The sequence below is a fragment of the Charadrius vociferus genome, unplaced genomic scaffold (genome assembly GCF_000708025.1).
Source record: "Charadrius vociferus isolate BGI_N301 unplaced genomic scaffold, ASM70802v2 scaffold163, whole genome shotgun sequence".
NCBI lineage: Eukaryota > Metazoa > Chordata > Aves > Charadriiformes > Charadriidae > Charadrius > Charadrius vociferus.
In genome coordinates this window covers 13,774,328-13,795,928 of record NW_009648332.1, presented here as the reverse complement: position 1 = coordinate 13,795,928, position 21,601 = coordinate 13,774,328, and the positions used below count along the sequence as shown (strand labels likewise).

The window sequence follows — 21,601 nt, the reverse complement described above, 5'->3', positions numbered from 1 at the left end:
AGAAGAGAATCATTAGAGTAAAAGTTAAAAAACTCATGGGTTGAGTTAAGAACAGTTTAATAATTGAAATAAAATAATATTTTTTAAATGAAAATAACAGAAATAAACCCCAAGAAAGACACATGATGCGAATAAAAACAATTGCTCGCTAACAACTTACTGATACCCAGCCTGTCCCTGAGCAGTGGCCCGCCCCTGGCCAGCTTTCCCCTAGTTTATATGTTGACCGTGATGTCATATGGTATGGAATATCCCTTTGTCCAGTTTGGGTTAGCTGGCCTGGCTGTGTCCCCTCCCAACTTCTTGTAGGGCCCCAGCCTCATTGCTGGCAGGGCAGCATGAGAAGCTGAAAAGTCCTTCGCTTAGTGTAAACACTGCTTAGCAACAACTAAAACATCAGTGTATTACCAACATTATTCTCATCCTAAATCCCAAACACAGCACTATACCAGCTACTAGGAAGAAAATTAACTCTATTCCAGCCAAAACCAGGACAATGCTTTTGGCTCATCAGAAATATCTAAAAAGTAAAAATTAAGATGGAATGTATAGATTAGGCTGACGTAATGCACTAGTGGGAAGGAGGAAACTCAGATTATTTTAAATTTTAATAAGATTTTCTACAATTGAAATAGTTATTTTTTGGCACAATCAGATTTAGATTGGTGGGTGTGCGTGACAATCTTTTTGTGCTTAACATCCATAACCTCTGCTTTTTAGCTTGAGTAAAATGGCTTTGTTGACTATACAGACTCCAATTGTAAATATTTATTCTTCTAACTTTGAAATGATGGGTTTTAACAGAATTAGTGAACAATCGCTATTAGCTTGAATGAGGTATTTACTTTTAAAATGATTGCTTAAAAAGCTAATGCTTTATAGGAAGCTTTTATATCTGCACTAACTTGAAGATGCATGGGTGTGAGAGAGACAGATCCCTGTTATCAGAAGCAGTTGTCACATAATACCATTAATGAGCTGATTTTTTTTTTTTTTGGTTAAGATCTCACAATTAATGAGTGGCTTAATTAAAAAGGGGGCTTTTTCTTCAAATACTTGAAAATAATAAACCAGTGGTAGAATCAGCTATTTTCTAAAACTATATGATGTATATGTGCTGCTTCCTGAATTAAGGACCTGGTAAGTGATATTGATCTGATTAGAATGAGTGAGAATGCTCATTTGGAATGAAGCATTTGCCACTAATTTCTTTGGGAAATGCATTTAGTGGTATACTGTGAGTTAGACTGCACTTAATCAAGTCTGTTATTTAGATTTTTGGTGTTTTAATTTGAAGGGGTTTTTGTACAAGAAACATCACAAAAAACTTGGAATTTAAGATGACCTGAAGCCTTGATTGTCAAATGTAGTGCTACAGCATTTAAATTAAAGGTGAAGTTCAGGTGTTTAGGTTAATATTCTATCATTCAAATCACTGTAAATTCTGTAGTATTAAATTGTTCTTTTCAGCAAGGAAGCCTTTTGGATATCTAGCCTGCTTGATTCATATGATTAATACTTCTAATTTTTTCTTTCTTAGTTTGGATGTACTTCCAAGAGTGACTTGCCCAAATCATCCAGATTCCATTTTAGTAGAGGATTACAGAGCTGGTGATATGATTTGTTCTGAGTGTGGGCTAGTAGTAGGTAAGTAGCTATTCATATTTTTATGAATTACCATATAATTTAAATTGTGTATGTAGACTTGTTTTCCCACAAAACTGGTATATGATAGTTCAAGTATTAAAAGGCTTTTTCTTGATGCCTAGATGTTTTCTTTTATGGTATTCTGTTGGCTAAAAGTTTACTGTTTTTAATAGTTTGTCTTCTGGTAACTTCTTGCATTACAAAAAGAATCAACCTCTCTGTAAATTGAAAATTTAAAATATGTTGTAATAGTCAGTTAGAATATTGTGCTGTCTAGTCCAGTATTCTGTCTTTAATCATGACTGTTGTTTCAGTCAGGAAGGTATAAGAAATGTAATAAAAGCTCTTTGTCAATAACTTGCTTACGAAAAAAAAAAAACAATAATCTCAGTTTCCCATTAGTTAGAAGTTATCTTCTGCCCTGAAGGATTTCTCTTTATATCCTTGCCAGCACCTGTTTTTTCTTAATTACTTCTCCTCAGGCTTTTAATACTATCCAAAGTAAATATCCAGTTTTTCCTCTGGAATTTTTCTGAGCTCTTTTACTCTGTTCATGTGGCAGCAACTTCCACAGGCTAAACTGTGTTTCTAAGTATAATTGAATAATTAAAATGAAAGGCCTTTTAGGCCTTTTTGTCTTTGTTTGAGTGAGAGAGAATCATGTCGTCATGGAACATGCTGCATATTTATTTTTATGGATCTTTTCTTGGATGAGCATCTAACTGTCTTTATTCCTTTTGCATGGGAAACTTTTCATGCTCCTGTTATGGTCATTCTTTGAACCTCATTTATTTCTATTAAATTTTTTTGCACATGCCATGACCCAAAAGAAAACCCTCTGTTTTGGGGGTGCATGTTCAGGTGATTTATTCAGTGGTGCTAAATATTTCATGTGGTTTTATATCCCTCTCTCCTAGACTGTGGGGATTTTTTTTTTGGCTCTTGTCTTGCACCGAATTAAAAATTTTCATATACCTGCTAGTGTAAAGCTAAAGGTTTAATAAAATGCAGCAAAGGTAGTGCTAATTTAGCCGTGTGACTAAAATATGTCTTTTGTTTATTCAAAAAGCAAACTTCCACATAGTTGTTCATTAAAGTAAACGTAAAAATATTTAAAGTTGATTACTAGTTTCCTTGAAAATTTTGAAACCATTTAAAAGCCTAGGGGGAAGATTGTTACTTTCTTTGTTAAAAGAAGAACTGGTTTAAATTGCGTAAATTCTGCAAGAGATAAATGAATCATAACAGATTTGCGGGTTAAAAATTCACATCAGTATTTCCTATTGAAATATGGTAATAGGCTTGTAAGTTGTTGCTTAAAAATAGTTTAGTCCATGTTCAGTTCTTTGTGTGGCTCCCATAGAAGTTGAACCAAAGTTCAGAAAAGCCCTTCTTGACCAGTTCATAACTTTTAAGATAATGTTGGCATTAGAAGAGGCAAAGGTTCTGCTTGATATGTTTCATTTTTAGGAACTTGGGAGTTTATCGGAAGTCTCACTTCCTGTACCTTGTGTTACCCAGTTACAAGGTAGTTAGCGATTGGCTCTCTGGTCTCTTCTGAATCAATAGCACTGGAGATTTCTTTAGTTCATGTTGTCAGCATTTTTGATGAGCAGGATCATTACAATATTAATACAAGCTTTTGCTGAGTTGAATTTTTAAAGTATGTTTAAAGTGGTCTTAGTCCTCTTTACAGCCAACATTACTGGTAGAGTAAAAAGTTTTTTCATTAAGCATGCAGTGTTTTTTAAGTAGGCCTTTCTGTGGATTTATCACTAAAAGGCTTTAACATTTACTTTTGTTGTGCTGATTGTTCTTATTCTGTCTTGCCCTCCTTCAGCAATTTAGTTTAACTGCTTATGTCCAATTCATTAGCTAGGGTATCTAGCAGCTAGTTTGGAAAACTAATTAAATCGGATGAAGATAAATAATTGAAGAGTGTATGACCAAACAGAAGTGTGAACATTCATTGTTTTCTCTTCTGGTCTGTTAAGAAATTTAGAGGAGGAGAAAACTAGATCCAGTGCTTGATGCCTGTTTTCTGGGGATGCGTGTGAAGTAGGGATGTTTTAAAGGAGTGAAGACATAAGTTTTTTCATTCGGAAACAAAATTTTATGTAGTTGGTGCCAATTCTGTGATACACGTTCCCCTTAAAGTAGTGATTTCTTTTCCTGTTCTTACATAGAAAAGTCACGGATCTGTGTTTCAGGGCTTACATAGGTTATGATGTGTAGCTGATGTGAATATGGCCCGCTCAGAATATATTTTTAGGTGGACTGAAAGTTAGTGATATTTTTTATCAGTGAAGGCGCTTGATTAGAACATTTAAAGCCCCCAAAGGCTCAATATATTCTATAGCCAAAGAAGCGTTACAGGTTTATTTTATTGTGATTTTGGTGTCTGTAGAGCACTGCTGCTGTACGTGGGGGGAAAATGGTAAATGCTGAATTTGTGCTTTTATTTTATTGCTGTGATGTCACTTCACTGATTATTTTTTTTTAATTTATTGTTTTTAGTACAATTTAGCTGCAGTCAGAGCAAAGAGTCTGGCTGAACTAGGTGTATTTCCACTTTATGTTTTTCTTGCTTGCTATGGCACAGTACTAAAGTTTCACATTTTTTGAAAAAATGTGAGTTTGTTAAATGTAAAGCAGTGTGTTATATGATGAAACAGCTGATGCATAGATAATTTCCAGGTTTTGTAATCAATCTTCTGGGAATATGAGATCAAATCAATATTATTCGTATTATGACTGAGGTTGTATTTATCAGGTCTGTAGTTGAAAAGGTGAAGCAACGGGAGAGTTTGGGGGAGCAGGAGTTAATGTTCCATCTTTTCGTGGTAGCTGTTTCCAACTTCTTAACTCTGCTGATAATTGCCTATTGCATGAAAGGCAGTTGGAGACCTAAATTACGATTATCCATGGAATTTTGATATTAATCTGGTTTGACATGCATCTGAAACTTTACAAGTCTATGTCTAAGTTTATCGTAAGTCTTGTGTTTTATTATACATACTTTTCTGAAATCATTCTGGGATATGTGGTATGGTAAGTATTCACGTACTGGCTTGAGAATTCATGAACAGAATTCTTAAGAAGTAGTTAGTTCTGTGTTCGTTTCAAACGTTGTCCATGTCTCATTCTTCATGCAGACTTGGTGGGGGGAGAAGTATTTTGTTCAAGAACACAAGGCTAGTAAATCCTATTTCTTGACAGGTGAATATTTTGCTTACTACCTTTTAGGCAGTAAAAAAGGCTGGAAGTCAGCTGATATGCCCGAAGGGGCTGAAGAAAGCAGAATCGAAGTGGAATACAAAGCACTGAATTTTCTTGATATGTAGCGAGGTGGTGAGCTGAAGTTCAGAGGGGGTAAGAATGAGTCCAGTGGCATGTGCAGCCATGTAGCATCTCAGCTAGGTAGGAATACCTTTCTGATCTAATACTTTCCTTAAATGTTGTCTTCGTGTGCAGGAGTTGGAGCAGTGAGGAGTTTATTTTCAGCATTTAGTAAGGGATTTTTTGTAACTCATTAGCTCTGTCTGCTTCAGTGGGCAGGTGTGGCTTAGAGAAGAACAGTACTCTTGTATTGCACTTTGGATAGCCACCTTAAACAAAAAAAGCAGAAGTCTGTCTTCAGCTGATGAGAATCCTTGGACATGTATTAACTTGTTGAAGCTTTGAGTCAGATTATGACCTATATTCAGATGTTTATTCCATGTTCTGTGTATACCTGAGTGTTCAGTTAAAGAATTTTGGGGAAGAACGTTCAATAGATTATGGTCAGCAGTAAGGCTGTTATAAAATTCTGTCAGAATATTTGGTTGGCTAACACATTTGAAAAGTTTGAGATCTAAATGGCGCATCTTAAATCCTTGTATGTTCTGTGAAGAATAGATGAGATGTAACTACCCTGGATATTTTTTTTTCTTTACAATATAACAAAAGAGGAGGAGGGGGTTTCACGATTGCCTCTCTGCTCGCCAGCCTGTTACTCAGGATGTCTGTCATTAGGGGTGAGTTTGATTGTGTCTATGCACAGCTGCTTGTTTTCTGAAAACTAAAGAAACCTTTTTTTCCCCCCCTAGCTGTTGGTAATATCCTGTAAGTGGAGGTGCTTATTTACGTCTGACTGGGATCCAGTAGAGGGCAGTTATGCAGTTACATCTATTGTAGTATCTATGCATCTGAATGGTGAAAAATATTTTCATATTTGGGTATGTGTCACTTCTTTCTGTGAATGTTGTCAACATTTAAAACTATAATGTGAAATCTCATTTTAAAGTATTACTTAAATAAATAGGCAAAAATCTTTACATGTGGATGTGTAGTAGCACCTATATCTGGTTACTGCTTCTGCGTTTGGTGTCCAGAGCACTAAAAAGCGTCTGACAAAATTTAGTCCTTGCAAATAAAACTCTTTACATCCACAGGAAAGCTAATTACAAAGGATACTGATACTTAACAAAATTCTGAATAGTTGACTTTTGTGTGAGCATTCACGGATGCTTGTTTTACACAGGGAGTTTGTAATGTAAAAAACGTAATTTGCTAGCCTTTTTCGGTCAGCATTTCAAATGGTCTGTGTTTCAAATCTAACCCATTTCAGCTTTAAAGACAAGGGTGATGGTTCTAGCTGTTTCAGCTGTAACGCTTGTAACAGTGGAAACTTAGACTTGAGATGTCAAAAGTTGGCATTTTTTGTCAGGCTTTGTAATAAGCACCGCTCTTGCCATGCTGTTTCCTGGAGATTTTCTAGCCAGCGGGTTCTCGACTGGGAACCAAAAGTGTTCGAGAGCCACTATGAAGAATGCTTCCGTTAGTTAAGTACTAGGTTTATCTACTGGAATAACAGTAACATTTTGAATCATCCTATTTAGGGAATGTTTTTCACTTGCATCCTTATTGCACTGGCAAAGTGATTTAGGGCAAATAAGGGCTAGAAATGATCTGAACTCTTATGAAAGAAGAGTCTAGAGCCTCTTACTTTTGTGATACAGTGTAGATCAGGCACAACATTTTTCATTGAGATTCTGTAGTTTGGAGCGTCCTTCGCAAATATTTTAGCTGTTTGTCTTTTAAAGGCTACAAGCCCCTGGAGAGGTGTAACTTCAACTGACCAGACTTGTCCATCAGATTGTTTAACATTTCTACTCTCATTTCCTTCCTCCAAAATTATTACAAGCCTGGGCTTAGGAAGCCTGGAAGTCCTTTTAAATCTGTCATCATTTTGATATGCAGGAGCAGTGAAGCCTTTGTTCTTGCAGCAGTCATTTGCCTGCAGTGCTATACTCTTTCAATCCATAGTTGCCTAAGGTACTGGTATGATGCTGTTGATGTCTGGAAACAAGTGGACATATTCTGTGGATTTTGTTGTGTGTGGTTTTTTTTCTCTAAGCCTACTCTGGTTTTGTTTGTGATTTCAGCGGAGTCTTGTGAATAGGCTGGTGTTGCTGCTGTTGATGATGCATTTGTGGTATTTACAGTTTATTGAAAACAAGATAACTTTTTGCAAAGAATATTGCTCTTGCAAAGGGCTAGAAATTTTGTAGAAAAAGCTGTGGCTATAAAATTGTGGTTTTTTTCTTCCCCTAGGAGTTTATTCTTTGGTAACATTTAATACATCTGGTCTTAGAAGTTTTAAAGCTGAAAACTGAAAAAAAAAATTGAGTTTACATCTTGGAAGCTCTGAAGTTGAGTACTACTGTAGGGGGCACTTCATTAGCTGATAAATAGAACATGGTGCAGTAGATATCTGGAGTGCTGTGTCTAACTCTGAGCTCCTTAGTACAAGAAGGATAGAGACTTGTTGGAGCCAGTCCAGCAGAAGGTTGCAAAAGTGATTTAGGGACCGGAGCATCTTCCATATGGGGAGAGGGTGAGAGCTGTGACTGTGAGCCTGGAAAACAGAAGGCTCAGTTCAGTATGGCTCTGTTCAGTTACATGTCTTCATGATTCTCCTCAGCTTGTAGTCTGCTGCCATGGTTTTTCATTGTAGTTTGACTCAGCACCTCATTACTCCGATTAATAAGGAGTTGACTGAAATTAATTGTAATTCTATATTATTTTTTTTTCCCAAATTTGGCATTGTAAAATGCTTTTAATTAAAAGTATAATATATGTGCTCACTAGATGGCAGCAAATTCCTTAACTAGCTAAGAATGAAACATTCTGCAGAAACAATAAGTATTCTAGTACTTTAAAGTGCAAATAAACTTTAATTACCATATTCACTTTAAGATTAAAATATTAGTTAATAATATGTAGAACTTGATGCAATGTACAGCTAACATTTGAGCTCCTCTGAAAAAGACTTAAGAGCATCCCTTCTTGACTGTTTCACGACTGGATGTGGAAGATAACATTTCTTGAGGCTTGAATTTCATCCTCTTCCTTGTTTTGATTAAAAATTTATCTTCATATAACAGATAACGCAAAAAGAATAAAATCCATGTGTATTATGAGCTATTGCAAGTGGAGTGCAACATTAAAATAGCTGATACTATTTCTCTAAATATGTAATTGCAAATTGAGGGCTTGTCGAGTGAAAATATTTTCCTTTGAGAAATCACTTTCTGTTTTTTTGGGGGGAGTAAACATACATAATTGGTGATGCGTAGGCATTTTAAGCTAACTTTTAAAAACTGTTCGAAATGGTATTTTAATTTTTGATACTGACCTGAGTTTACTCTTGCATTTCTGTAGCGCATGCTCTTTGCATTTGGCAGTTGTGAAGAAAAGTAACCTTGGTCTGAGGTTTTCCGTTCTGAATAACAGTTCTGCATTTTACTAAATGAGCTTTTCAGATGGTGGGTAACCCGAGTCAGTGAAGTTTGCAGTGTGTATTTCCACTAGAAGCCTGCATGTTAGTCTATTAGACTGTATTTTAAAGAGTAACTGAATACTGGAAGAATGGTTTGTGAAATGAAATGGGGCAATGGAGAAAAACTCGTATGCTCAGAAATATGGTTCCAGGGTATCAGTCTGGAGATGGGTTCCACGAAGCTTTGGTCCTGTAAACTGTGTTTTTTGTATGTGCTTCAGAGGAGGAAGCTGAGGAGGTGAACTCATCTGTTTGATGAAAATTAAATAAAGGAGTGTTTAATGTAACTATATCTGGTGAAGCTAATTTTTGTTCAAAAGGACTGCATCAAAAGGAAGTAGTGAAGGGAATATGCAGCCACTCCCATGCTTATCACAGCTCGATACCATTGCCAAAACCAATGTAATAACAATGTGAGAAAGCAGAGACGATTTTATAAAGTACTTATTGGGACCTTTTTCACTCTGATGTTTGAGTATCAAACCAATTTTCCAGGTGCTTCAGTAGTGTATGCCCAGCAAATTCAGATTAGGACTTGAAATGTTAACTCAGGACCAGTCTTCAACGCTGATTCCATACACTACTTTTTGTAAGACTGACAAAGGGTTTTTTTCAGGTTTTGTTTTGATCACTTAGAGTGGAGCTTAATTGCATCTGTACTAACATCGCAGTTCTAAAGTGTTTTTTATGTTCTGAAGAGTTAAAAATAATAAATCCCACACTTACTTTCTTTTTGGTGTAGGATCGGTTAATCAGCTGCTTGTAGCTGAGTATATTTTCCATCTACGGAAACCCTTTGGCCTATTTGTTCCATTTTTGTTAATATTTCTAGCTTGTGTCACTCTTTTCTAGAAGCCTTTTGAAACGTGGAATGCACTTCCTAGGACCTCTGTATATTTTAAATAAGACACTGAGAGTATACAGAAAAACTTTTTTTCTGCAATAGCAGATTTCTTGGCAAAGTAAAGGTATTTGCATACTGCATCTTAATTACACAAATGCTTTATATTCAGTGATTTGTTCTACTTAATCTTTTCTCACTCTGAAATAGTAGTCTCAGTCCTCTGTTTGTACTATGTTTGCCAAAGCAGGCAGTGATATAACACTTTTTTGTTAGATCAGGAATGGCTCATAACTCACAAGAGGCAGATCCCTGAGTGAGTCATTTAGGTCATTCCCACTTGTGTGGAAAAAATATTACATCATTGCTCTGTACTCAGTGTTCTATTTATACCATGCCAGAATTTTAAGTACATTTTGCTTTTTTTAGATGCTGTAAACAGTATTGGGGGGATGTCTTAAAGTAGAGTTACAGCTAGGCCATAGAAGGAGCATTACTGAATCAAGTATTTACAGAGTGTCCACAAGCTAGAGGAGCATGCTTTCTGCTAATTTAAGCTTGCAAGAGGGGGAGACCTTTGTAGCAGAAAGAATGGATCTATGCCTTCTTTCACTCTGCTATATTCTTAACCTTCTAGGTTTTGATTATTCCCCTGCCCCGCCTTGGTTTTAATTATAGCAGTAAATAAAGGTGGAGCATAGCTGTGAGCATGTCTGACAAATATTGGTGAGAATACCTCTATCGTAAATTTATTCTTTTTGGTTGTGATGATTTCTTCTGGTTCATTCTCAGCTTTCAATGTCAAGCATATTCCTTGCATAATTTTATGTTACAAATAAAATTCTTCATTCAGTATAGATCCGCACCCCCCAAGTAATTGTGCAGTTGCATCACTCTGTTCATTGCTCCTGTATTTTCTCCAGCTTCATATCTTGTATTACCATTGTTTGCAGAGTGCTTTTGTCTGTCTGCTTATGTTTTCACCAGGTTAAATCAACCTCTGTGGTTTCATACTAAGACTTCCATACCGGAAATTTTTTTTGCAGTCAGTGCTACTTACTTTTTGCAGACATTTCTTTCACAACACACATAAACACTGATAAAGGTAGTGGATTTTTCCTCAAGTTTAGCAGAGCAGGGTGACAGTTATATTGAAGCTTCTTCTGATATCCTACACAGAGCTGTAATCTGCTTTACTGCAAAACACTAAGAAAGGTGTTCTTTTTGTGCTTTTCAGTACAAGTATTCTTAAAAAATCTGTAGTATGCTCTGGGGGCAACACCTTTTGGGGTGCAGCTTTTACCAGACGTGTGAATAGAATGAACTGCATGCTGCCAGCAGCAGGGGGTGTGGTTGTGTGGTGGGTTGCTTTTTTTTATTTTTATTTTTTAATTTTTGAGATTGTATCATTGTGATTACTGTAGGACTCTTGCCTGTATCAGAATGTTCGTTAGAGTTATTTCTCAAATTTCTCTGAAAAGTCGCTGTAGGAAAGGTTTAGATGAATGTGAGATGAGTAGAGGACTGCAAGGAAAGCCGGTTCATTCAAACAATATAGGTTTAATGCTTTTTCTGCTTACTCTGAATCTGTATGTAAACTGTTGCAGGTATAACAGGGTAGATTGAGTTTTAGAAGAAATAGTTGTGCATATATATTGTGTGTTGATACTGTCAAGCATCATAAATGAAGTGGAGTTGGTTAGCATCAGACCTCTCTTCAAGAACGAGAATTGAGCTGCAGAATGTCGTTATGGTAGGTTAGAAGGTGGCATATTTCAAAGTATACCGAGGACCTGGAGCTCATGCACAGAAGTGATTTATTACAGCTTAATGAGATTGTGCATGATAGGTAATTCGCATGTGCACTTCGAACACGTGGCAAATGTGTGAGAACTTGTTAAGTTACAATAGCTTACTCATTTGTCTAGGGGCTGAGAACATCCATAGGCAGCCATGATGTCCAGCTTGAAATCAAGGTCTTGATTCCTTTTGTGTGTTGAAGATCCCATGATACTCTTAAAGCATAACTGTAATTCTTTGTGTTCTGGATGCATTTCTCTAGTTACTTATGTTTTTTGTACAGCTCTAGTTGCATTTTTTTTTCCATTGCCTTCAACTGAACTTGTAAATCCCAGATGTTTTGGTACATTGTCCTGCAAGTTACTGTTCTGTTTGGGAATGCTGACAGACTACCTTTTTATAACGGCAAACTCAGATGTCTAACTTGATGAAATATTTCAAAATGTTACAATTATTGCTTTCTGTGAACTCAGGTGACCGGGTCATAGACGTAGGGTCAGAATGGAGAACTTTCAGCAATGACAAAGCAACGAAAGATCCATCTCGAGTTGGGGATACCCAGAATCCTTTGTTGAGCGATGGCGACTTGAGTACAATGATTGGCAAGGTAACACTTAAAATACTAAATTTTACTAAGTTTGAGCATTTTAATATCAAGTACATACTTGTATGTCCATAGGGAAACTATTCAGAGAATGTATTTACAAAGAGATTTTGTCTAAACTGAACTCTTGCATTTCAATGGTGTGTAAAATGTGGCTCTTTCCTGGGGGTAGCAGGAAAGGGCTGACCTCTTCAACAAAAGAAAAGTTTGCAGTGCTGTGGGGTTACTTGCTGCTCTTTGGTATGTCACTATAAATAGAAAAGCTGATGTTGCAATCTTTAAAGAAACAGTTTGACTTAGCATGTGTATTTGAGATGATTCTGAAATAGCAGATACTTAGTTTTGAGATCTCAGTAGCTAGTACTGCCCAACTTGAACCACCATTATTTGTAATAAAATCTGTATCAGATTAATATTGGAAACCCAGAGATCTACATGCATGTTGTATGTGTTTTTCCAATTAATGTTAAAGCACTAAATATAGAATTCTTTCATGGTGTGAGTGCTCCAGAAGAAAGTATTCATTGTACATTTGAGTTGAAATTTAGTGGTACAGCCATATCCTGCTGATTCCCATGAGAGAGCAAGCAAGATTAATTGCACAAATGCACTCTCTTTAATGAAGTAGTGACCCAGGTAAGTTTTCATTGTTGTATTTTGTGTTGTATTTTCTACTGCAAGATTCAAATTGATATTTGTGAATTTCTTGAATGTTTTATGAAAGGTGCTCCAGTTGCTGATAAATAACTATTAAACAATGCATTGCTGCTTCGTGTGTTGTTCCAGTGATGTTGCTAGGATGAAGAAGTAGATATACCTAAATATGTATGAGTATGTATAGAGGACTGTGCACCATACTTCTTAACCAAGAATTCTTCAAAGAGATGAAGACAACTGATAAATACTGATATGGACAGCTAATCTTGACGCTCCATTGGTGAAAAAGTACAATCCTTTGAACAGAAGGCTTCAAGTAGATGCTTCTGTTTTGGACAACGCCAAGCATTGCTGCCCACCAGATTTTAGGATCCTTTATGGTGGCTTTTGGAGTCTGTTCAGGCAAACAAAGTTCTGCACTGCTCCATTAGAAAAGTTGGCAGTGCTAGGTAGCTCAGTGAAGCAGTGCTGTAGAAGTCACTGGAGTTTTTAACATCACCTGTATAGGTCCAGAAGATTGTAGTTCTCAGGGCGTGGATTTCTGTTGCCGATTTGGTCAGCTATGATGAGCATCAGAAATACACCTTTATAGACAGACAGAGAAATGGACTGTTTGCTCCAGGTTCGCGCTGTTGTCTTGTTTTGGGACTGTGTAAATACAGGGTTTGTTTCTGGGAACTTAGTTTGATTCAGTAGGTGGGATGAATTTCTGAGCTCTTCTAGAACCTGTGTATTGGAAAAAACAAAATATTTCAGTTATAGATAGAATTTGTATCCAAGTGAACAGTGACTTGTGCTGTTAACCCCATTCTCTCTGGAGGCTGAGGTCCTCATTTAGAATAAAAGGGATAGCAGCCTCAGTGAGAGAACTGAAGATGTAAAAAATGTCTGGGAAAAGTTCATTTTTCAATGAAAACTAAAAATTTTCAGAAATGAACATTTGTCTAATGAAGCAATTTTGCTGTTAACCAGAAAATCCCAGAATAGGCATGACTGTCAGTGTGGAATGATTTAACTTATGAGAACTGTAAGTAAAAAAGTCCAAGTGCTGGAACTGCCAGGATCATGTTGGAGACTGTAGAGGGGGCAGTCTGTCCTACTGTGGATATTTTATTTGCATGGTGAGGAATCACAGAAGAGACGCATTATTTTCTCCAGGAAATTGGGAATCTCTTTGACGAACCCGGATGCGTTCTGGACAAGAGTTCCTGTGTTTGTCTTGCGAGTGAGCAGGGGCTCTGGGATGTCAGCTCATTGATGTGAACTCTGTATCAGGAGCTGCGTTTTTCCTCAGTCATTTGGAAGGAAGAGAATGTCTTGTATCAGAAGATGCTGAAGAAATTTCCTATCAGTGCAGAAAGGGCGTGAATTTTGCAGCAAAAATAACTAAACTAAGGAAGTAGTACATTTCTAAAGCAATCTTCTGAAGTCACTGCCAGCAATAGGCTGGGATGAGGATTGACCTAGATATGCACAGTGGTTGAACAAGGGTGAAATTGGTGTAGTCATAAGGAAGATAAGTAGTATCCGACAGAGTACAGAACAACCTTCATGAATTCCAGAGAATGAAGCAGGATAAGATTGTATTTTCTCAGTTAACAACAATTCCTAGAATAGCTTGGAGTGGACCACAGATTTGTGTGCCAGAGATTGCTTCAGCCTTTTGCATGTGACAGGGAGCAGAGGTATTCCTTTCTGCCTGAGGTAGAGCTGCAGATAATAGAATCTTTAACCGCATGTGTTATCCCCCCAAAAAAAACCCCAACCCCAAACAAAAAAAGCACACAAACAAAAAACCACCACCCCTCCCCACCAAGAAAAACCCAAAACACAACCTGTGTTGTGGAAACTTGAAAAGAGAAGGACACTGAAAATTCTCATGGCAAATCGTAGTAGAGCTCTGTTGTAAATTCCTGGGAATGTAGGTGGAAGTGGAGTCCAAACCACTTTGCTGGTTACAACAGTAAAGTTCTGGTGACTGGCTGTTGCCTTGAGATAGTAAAGGAAGAGGGACAGTTCTGCCTCACAGAATGGTTTGTCACTCTTTACTCTTTGAAACCAGGAGATGCTCCTTCGGGACTCCTTTCTGCTGGGGGTGTGTGGTCTGTATCTGGTAGCAGCAAAAGAGGCTGCTTTGCCCATGCAAAGGGATTAGTTCCTAATTGGTTTTAGTACTTCAGGGAACCATCTGTCTGAGCTAGCAACAGCCTGCATTGGAAGAAAGATTAATTTGTTTGTGAAGAGAAGGATGAATAGCGTAGTTGGTTGGTGGAAGTGGTTTGCATTCTTCAGGCAGATCTTTAGGATATTGGCACAGAACTGTATCTCTGTGAAAGTAGATACTGTGTGCTGCAGTTGATCTGATGACAATGCAGATCAATTGGACATGTGGTGATGTCTGGCATTAGTTGTAACTTGATTGCCAGAATATTATAGTTATTTCTAAAATCCTCATGTAAAATTCAAGAAAAACAACTGAACAAGCGGCTTCTAGATTCTATGAATCTAAAAGAAAACTTTTAAGTTCTGCTACCTATCTTGTGGAAAAAGTTGTCTTTTGTCACCCTTTGTAGTTAATCTATTCCTTTTTGTAGTGACTGCGACTGCAAGAGAATTTAGGTTGGTCGAACAAGAAACTAATGCAATCTCTTGGTATAGAATTCCTATCCTTTGATCAGATGCCTCTGGATGGCCTGGATCTAGAGGTGCTGTATTGATAAGCACTGGCAAGATACAAAGGCCTGATGAATGAAAAAGAAGAAAGGATCCATCAGACTGTATAATGAGCTGTTGTACTGGGCAAGAAGACTGCCGGATCTGGGGACGTTCCTTGGCACTGTGGATAACCTCAAGTCAATGATGTGGATGATGTTGGTGATGCTTTTGTTTTCTGCTATTAAAGGGAATATACTGGGGTGCAAAGCTGTTGGCTGCCAGCACTGTAAAGCTAATGTCCATTGAGCCCCATCAGAGATTACCACTATTTAGTGGACTGTGTTTTCTCACTCTAGCTGTCTTTGAGGCTGTTTCCAGGATGGTATCCATGAGGTTTCTGCTCTGTTTGAAAGCCAAACAGGTGGAACTCCTGACTTTGATGGGTACCTTTCTTGCTGAGGTGGTAAAGATATGAGTAGGTGTCTCTTAAAGGCCACAATAGTAAAACACACAACTCTGTTTGGTATCAGTTAAAACTGTATGGCTTCTGTTTTTTCTGTGAAGGGAAAGGGACTCCTAATATGGGTGTCAAAGGGTGAAGACAGCAAAGCATTGTCCCTCACTTGAAAGCTCCTAAGGAAGGTAGATGGTGCATTTAGATAGCAAATGCGGGGAGAATTGCTGTGGTTTATTTAAGCAGTTGAGGTGGAAGAGTATTTTCTGACTCAAGAATGCAGATCAGGAAAGAAGAAACAAGCTCTGACTCCATCTGGGCAGCTCAGAGGAATAAGGTGATGCCAAGGTGTGGTCTGCCCTTCGTTTACTAAACCCTGGTCCCACTTTGTGTACCACCTGGGCATCCTGAATATTGCCGAGTCTTCAACTTGAGAACTCTGTGTGCCAGTGCTGGATGTGAATAGCCATATTAGCAGCCAGTCATAGATCAAGATCTGCTTTATGCTTACTGGTTTTGGCCAAACAGAACAGCGCAGTAGTCCGTGTCTGCAGCGGCCACCATATCAGCATGTTTAAATGACCAAATCTGTCTGCAGTGAAAGTTGGATCTGCAAGAAAAGTTGGATGTCCCTGCCCAGCTAAATTGTCTGAAGGTGCCAGCAAGGAATAAATGTTTGCTGACTCCGGGAATCCAGGTTTCTACTCATGATGTGGAATCGTTGTGAAGAAGTGTTTTCCACTTGAGAGAACTCATGGCCCTACGCACTGACAGAAAACACATAAGCAGACAGTATTAATTACAGACACTGCTCTTCTGAACTTAAAGGCCACGTTGTCGTCATCAGCTATTACTTATCTGACATGGCATTATTTGCTAAAGACGTGTTCCAGGCTGATGCCTAATCAAAGACCTTAAAGATCTTAAACCCTCTTAGTTGGGCAAAACTGATAGTATTAATTGCATACTTCTATTAAATATGCAATCAATTGTAAAGTACAAAAAAATGCAGGTTTTGAAGTTGCCGGGTTGAGTTGGTAGCTCTTACTTCTCTTAAGACCTCAAGCTTTTCTTTAAGAGGTCCATGGTTTTCCTATAACAGCAGAATATATGGATTTTTACATTTTGCCACAGTTAAGGCTTGCAACTGCTAGCAGGCACAGTATCAAATTGGTTTTGAATAAGTCATTGGTTTGGATGTCCTCTTTGCCCATGCCTTCATTTCCATATTTGAATTGTTGTAACAATTGTCTCCACTTGGCCATAAAATTTTGTCTTTCTGACTCGCCAGTCTGCCACAGTGCAGATGCAGCTCAAGTGACATATGGGTTGCATAAAATCTAGTCTTGGACCTCAGCATTGGTGACTGGAGTATTGACACGCACACATTGGCAACGTATCATTCATTTTATTCTTTAAACTATTGTTACATTAGGAAAGAAAATTTCCCTGCATAATCTATGGTACTTGGAAATGAATTAATGATTTGAGACTTGTGCAAAGTATAGAACCTGCTGTTTGGAACAATGCTCGATTGTATGATTTACTTCAGGGATGTTTATTTGCAAAACTGTTGGAACTGAACACCTTGATGAAGATGTATAAAGCTGGAAGATGCTTGCTGTTGAAATGAGGAGGAGGTTGCTTGTGTTTTATTGACAATAAACATTCTTCTTTTCAGGGCACAGGTGCAGCAAGTTTTGATGAATTTGGAAATTCAAAGTACCAAAATCGCAGAACTATGAGCAGCTCTGATCGTGCGATGATGAATGCTTTTAAAGAAATTACGAACATGGCAGACAGAATCAACCTCCCTAGAAATATAGTTGTAAGTTCATGTCTTCCTTCCTTAAATTGTTCTGGCATTGACTTAGTTAGCATAATATAATGAGCACATGAATTTTTGATATTGCTGCTAATTAAATGGCCTGGAGTTAATTAAATTTAGTCTTCTTGCTTTGAAGGATCGAACAAATAATTTATTCAAGCAAGTGTATGAGCAAAAGAGCCTGAAGGGAAGGAGTAATGATGCTATTGCTTCTGCTTGTCTCTACATAGCCTGTAGGCAAGAGGGTGTTCCAAGAACATTTAAAGGTAAGTTTTCAGCGATACAGATTCAATTTTGCTATGAAGTAAAGGTCTGGCTACTGTTACTGTAGGAGGTTGGTTTTCTCATTCCTGGACTTCGCTGAATTGGTTGTTCTCAGCTACAGCTCAACTTTGGGGGGAGGAGGGAGCCTGGAAATCTGTTATATTCGTGAAGTGAGTAGTTTCGTAGGCATGGGCTCTCTGGGGATAATGCATTAAAAAAATATTAGCAAGTCATTCTGAGGGTTGGTGAAAATTGAAAGGTATTGCTTTGATTGGAGGATGATGGGGACTATTGTAACTGAATTTGAACCAACAGTTCTGCAGGAAATATGTATGACTTTTTCCTGACAGGGATACAACATTTTTTGGCATTGATACCAAATTTCCCTTACTGAAGCAAGCTGTATATATTTTTTCCTTGTGAAAAACGTACACTGAATTGATTCGAAGTTTCACAAATCATAGAATGGTTTAGGTTGGAAGGGAGCTTAAAGATCATCTAGTTCCAACCCCCCTCCCACTAGACCAGGTTGCTCAAAGCCCCATCCAGCCTGGCCTTGAACACCTCCAGGGATGGGGCATCCACAGCTTCTCTGGGCAGCCTGTTCCAGTGTCGCACCATCCTCATAGTGAAAAATGTGCAAAGCTTATTTAGTGATGCTGGCCATCATAAAACTGGCCTTCTTTCTGTTTTTTTATATATTGAGAATCAAATTTGATTATTTTGGAGGAGCAAATGCTGTCAAGTCTAAAGTTTAATTTTTACTCTTTGTTTAGAAATATGTGCAGTGTCCAGGATTTCAAAGAAGGAAATAGGCCGGTGTTTTAAACTCATTTTGAAAGCTCTTGAAACCAGCGTTGATCTGATAACAACTGGAGACTTCATGTCAAGATTCTGTTCCAATCTGGGGCTTCCCAAACAAGTACAAATGGCAGCAACACATATTGCTCGTAAAGCTGTGGAATTAGATTTGGTTCCTGGGAGAAGCCCTATCTCTGTAGCAGCTGCAGCTATTTACATGGCATCACAAGCTTCTGCAGAGAAAAGGACACAAAAAGGTAAAAATTAACTTTTTTTTTCTTCTCCTTTTCCCCATCTTTTGTTGCTTGAAAGAGAATTCAGTGTTACTGTAAAACTTGGATGAGGTCTGTGCAGGTGGTGATAAGCTGCCATTCTAATTGCATACAGCAAGGACCAAACCAGCATCTCCCGCTCCCCAAAATGAAAACTGAGTAAATTGGTTATGCTCGATGTCAACTGAGTTCACTTTCCTCTGGCATTAGGAGTTGGATTCTTGAATGCAACAAACCAGTGCATTCAAATGAGCATAGTTTTAACTTTACCCATGCTAATATTTGCATGTGTACATTCTGCTGCTCTGGAATACTCCAAATGTAAACTAAACTTAGGGGCAGTCGCAGGTAGCATTATGGCTTTAGGTTACATGGAGTCTTTAATCATTCCGGCAGCCAGGGAATTGCCTAAATTGGTACATGTTCCTTGACTTTTGGCGAGCCGGTGATAAAGACCGAATGGTGGGACAGCAGGCTTGGCCATAGATCACCTTTGGCATTACTCTCTTCAGGCAGGGTAGCCCTTAGGAAGCCAGTAGAGAGTTCAGAGCTGTTCTTGACCTTCAGAGCAGCCTGGATCAGCCTCCAGGGCTGAAGAGAATCAGGCCTGTGTAGGGGGCAGCGCATGGGGCAGGAAGGGAGCTAAGGCTGTGGTGGTTAGAACTTCGTGTGACAAATGGATCCCAGTGCTGGTAGCTGGCTGTGGAAGCTCCATTGCTGCACCTAGGCCAGTTCAGATCAGAAATGTAGTAATTTCTAAGTGGAGATCTGCTTTTAGGTAAGGAATAGCCTTTATCCGTCAGATTTTGATGCTTTGTTCTGCATTAATCACTGTTTATTCTGTCCCTGGAGCTTTCATCATGTTGGCATTTCCTGGGCCTGTGAGGCCTCTAGAGCCCGAGCAGTACGGTGCCTTCATCATTGCCCACCTTGGGCTGTTGGATTATGTCTCTTAAGTGTGATCATTACAACAAAATACAGCTGCTTGCTGTGGATACAGACATGACTCCATACTCCTTTAGTGTCCTCAGATGATGCTGAAGGCTTTCACGCAGTTCAAGGTTTAAATTCCAAACTTGGTTAAATCTCGAATACATTTAAGCTTCAGGGCATCTCAAACAAGTGTTTCCTTTGCTCGTTAAACAGTAGCTTGCTCTGTGCCTCTGACTTATTTCTCTGTGCATTTTAAGGTAAATGTATTTCACGTTTAGCTGAAGGTATTTTTTTTTGCCTATGCTTAAGTTTTGTGCTGGTTTAACTTATACTTAATGAAAGCGTAAAAAAGAAGATCCTGATGTGTTTGATGTATGAGAATGTTGCTGGGAACACGTAGACTGTGCAGTAGATGTTTTTAATGACTTTTGCACTCTTGGCCCTCTGTCAATTTGAAACTGATATTATTCTATGATTGGTAGCGTAAGTTGAATTATGGCATGTGAGAAGACAGACTTACTTATATGCAAAATAGTAGTCGCAGTGGTTAAAACAATTTTTTTCCAACTGTTTGGGAGAGTTACGAGTTAATCTAAGTGTAGAGCACTTCTCGATAAATTATGCTTGCTGTTTCTTCAATACAAATAGCAAAAGTTAAAAACTAATCACTTGTCTGCTTTTTGTCTTAGAAATTGGTGATATTGCTGGTGTGGCTGATGTTACGATTAGACAATCGTACCGGCTGATCTATCCTCGAGCTCCAGATCTCTTCCCAGCAGACTTCAAGTTTGATACACCGGTAGACAAACTACCACAGCTGTGAAATTGCAGAGGGTTACTTTTAATTTCTATTAAAAAAACCCCAACCAAACAACCCAAACCAACAACAAGAAACTTTTGATTTTTGCCTATAATAAAGGATGTACAAAGTGTTAATATTGAGTCTTCATGTTGTGGAACTGGAGGATATGGCAATGGAGCGTAACTGCTGGAACGCAGCACACATTCCAAGGGTAAACAAGCTCATTGTGTGGCATTTTGTATGTATATATTAGTGGAAGTAAATATTTAATAACTGTTGCAGCAAACTTAATTTCATATTGTTGTACTTATTTAGATTTCTTTTGTAGGGATCTAGTAAGATGTATTTTGGAAAATTGAAAATATTATGTAATTCCCAAATAAACTGTTTTCCAAAAACACTTACCATCTTGTGAATATCACTGCAACGTGACATGCACATACTGTTCCATGTCCCGAGAACTGGAATGCGGTCCATAAAACAGTAGAGTTAGCTTCATATTTACGGACTTGGTTCACAAGGCTGCTTAAATGCTGGTTTTCTTGGCAATTTCTCATTTATAGTGTGGTTTTAATATTTGTAGTTAGCTGTACAGTGCAGTGTGGATGACTCTACCCAGAATGCAAGCAGTTGCTGAAAAGCAGTTTGAATATTTGCACAACTGCTGCTGATTTCCAAACTTGTTGTGAAAGGATCAGTCACATCCTTGGCACAGTCTCCCTGATGTTCACTGATGTCTCTCTGCTTTGCTTCTGTGAATTTGACATAATGACAAAGCAGATGAAGAGAAATATAAGAACTGTTACTTTAGTTGAATTCCTGACAACTTAGTGATGCTTAGTAGTGTACAAAGGAAGGTAAAAATGATTTCTGGTAGAAGTTTCTGTTAAATGTTCTGACCTGTCAGTCCCCCCTGCAGTCTGGCCGGCCAGCGGTTAAGCTTTTGGCACTGTTAGGTTGTGAGCAGGCGCTCACTTGTTTGAAATGATGCACCAGGTGCTGAGGAGCGAGGGCCAGAACTTATTCAGCCCTCCCCAAACTAACAACTTAGAAAACTCGTCACCTCCTGACAGTGTCCCTTTGTGTGCAAAGCAACAAATGTACTTAACTGGTTGTCTTCTGGTTCCCGAGTTAATTTTGCATCACAGGTGCAAATTCAGTTTAATTACCGAAATGAACAGCTGAGGGGTCAGCTTGCGATGCCTCTGGTCCTGAGCCAT

General features: G+C 38.3%; 1 protein-coding gene across 1 annotated transcript; it reads left to right on the top strand.

Annotated features, from left to right (window-relative positions):
• The first annotated feature begins 231 nt into the window (after window positions 1-231).
• GTF2B (general transcription factor IIB) lies at window positions 232-20,777 on the top strand. Its single transcript, XM_009884888.1, has 7 exons — window positions 232-305; window positions 1,541-1,647; window positions 11,585-11,718; window positions 17,163-17,309; window positions 17,446-17,575; window positions 18,350-18,631; window positions 20,269-20,777. The coding sequence occupies exons 1-7, from the start codon at window positions 232-234 to the stop codon at window positions 20,400-20,402; spliced, it is 1,008 nt and encodes a 335-aa protein (XP_009883190.1). The 3' UTR covers window positions 20,403-20,777.
• The last annotated feature ends 824 nt before the right edge of the window (window positions 20,778-21,601 follow it).

Bases quoted from the DNA above. Each gene is read 5' to 3' on its own strand.
- GTF2B (XM_009884888.1), top strand. From the start codon at position 232: ATGTCATATGGTATGGAATATCCCTTTGTCCAGTTTGGGTTAGCTGGC. The intron at 1,648-11,584 runs GTAAGTAGCTAT...CTGTGAACTCAG, and splicing joins TGAGTGTGGGCTAGTAGTAG to GTGACCGGGTCATAGACGTA. The intron at 11,719-17,162 runs GTAACACTTAAA...TCTTCTTTTCAG, and splicing joins TGAGTACAATGATTGGCAAG to GGCACAGGTGCAGCAAGTTT.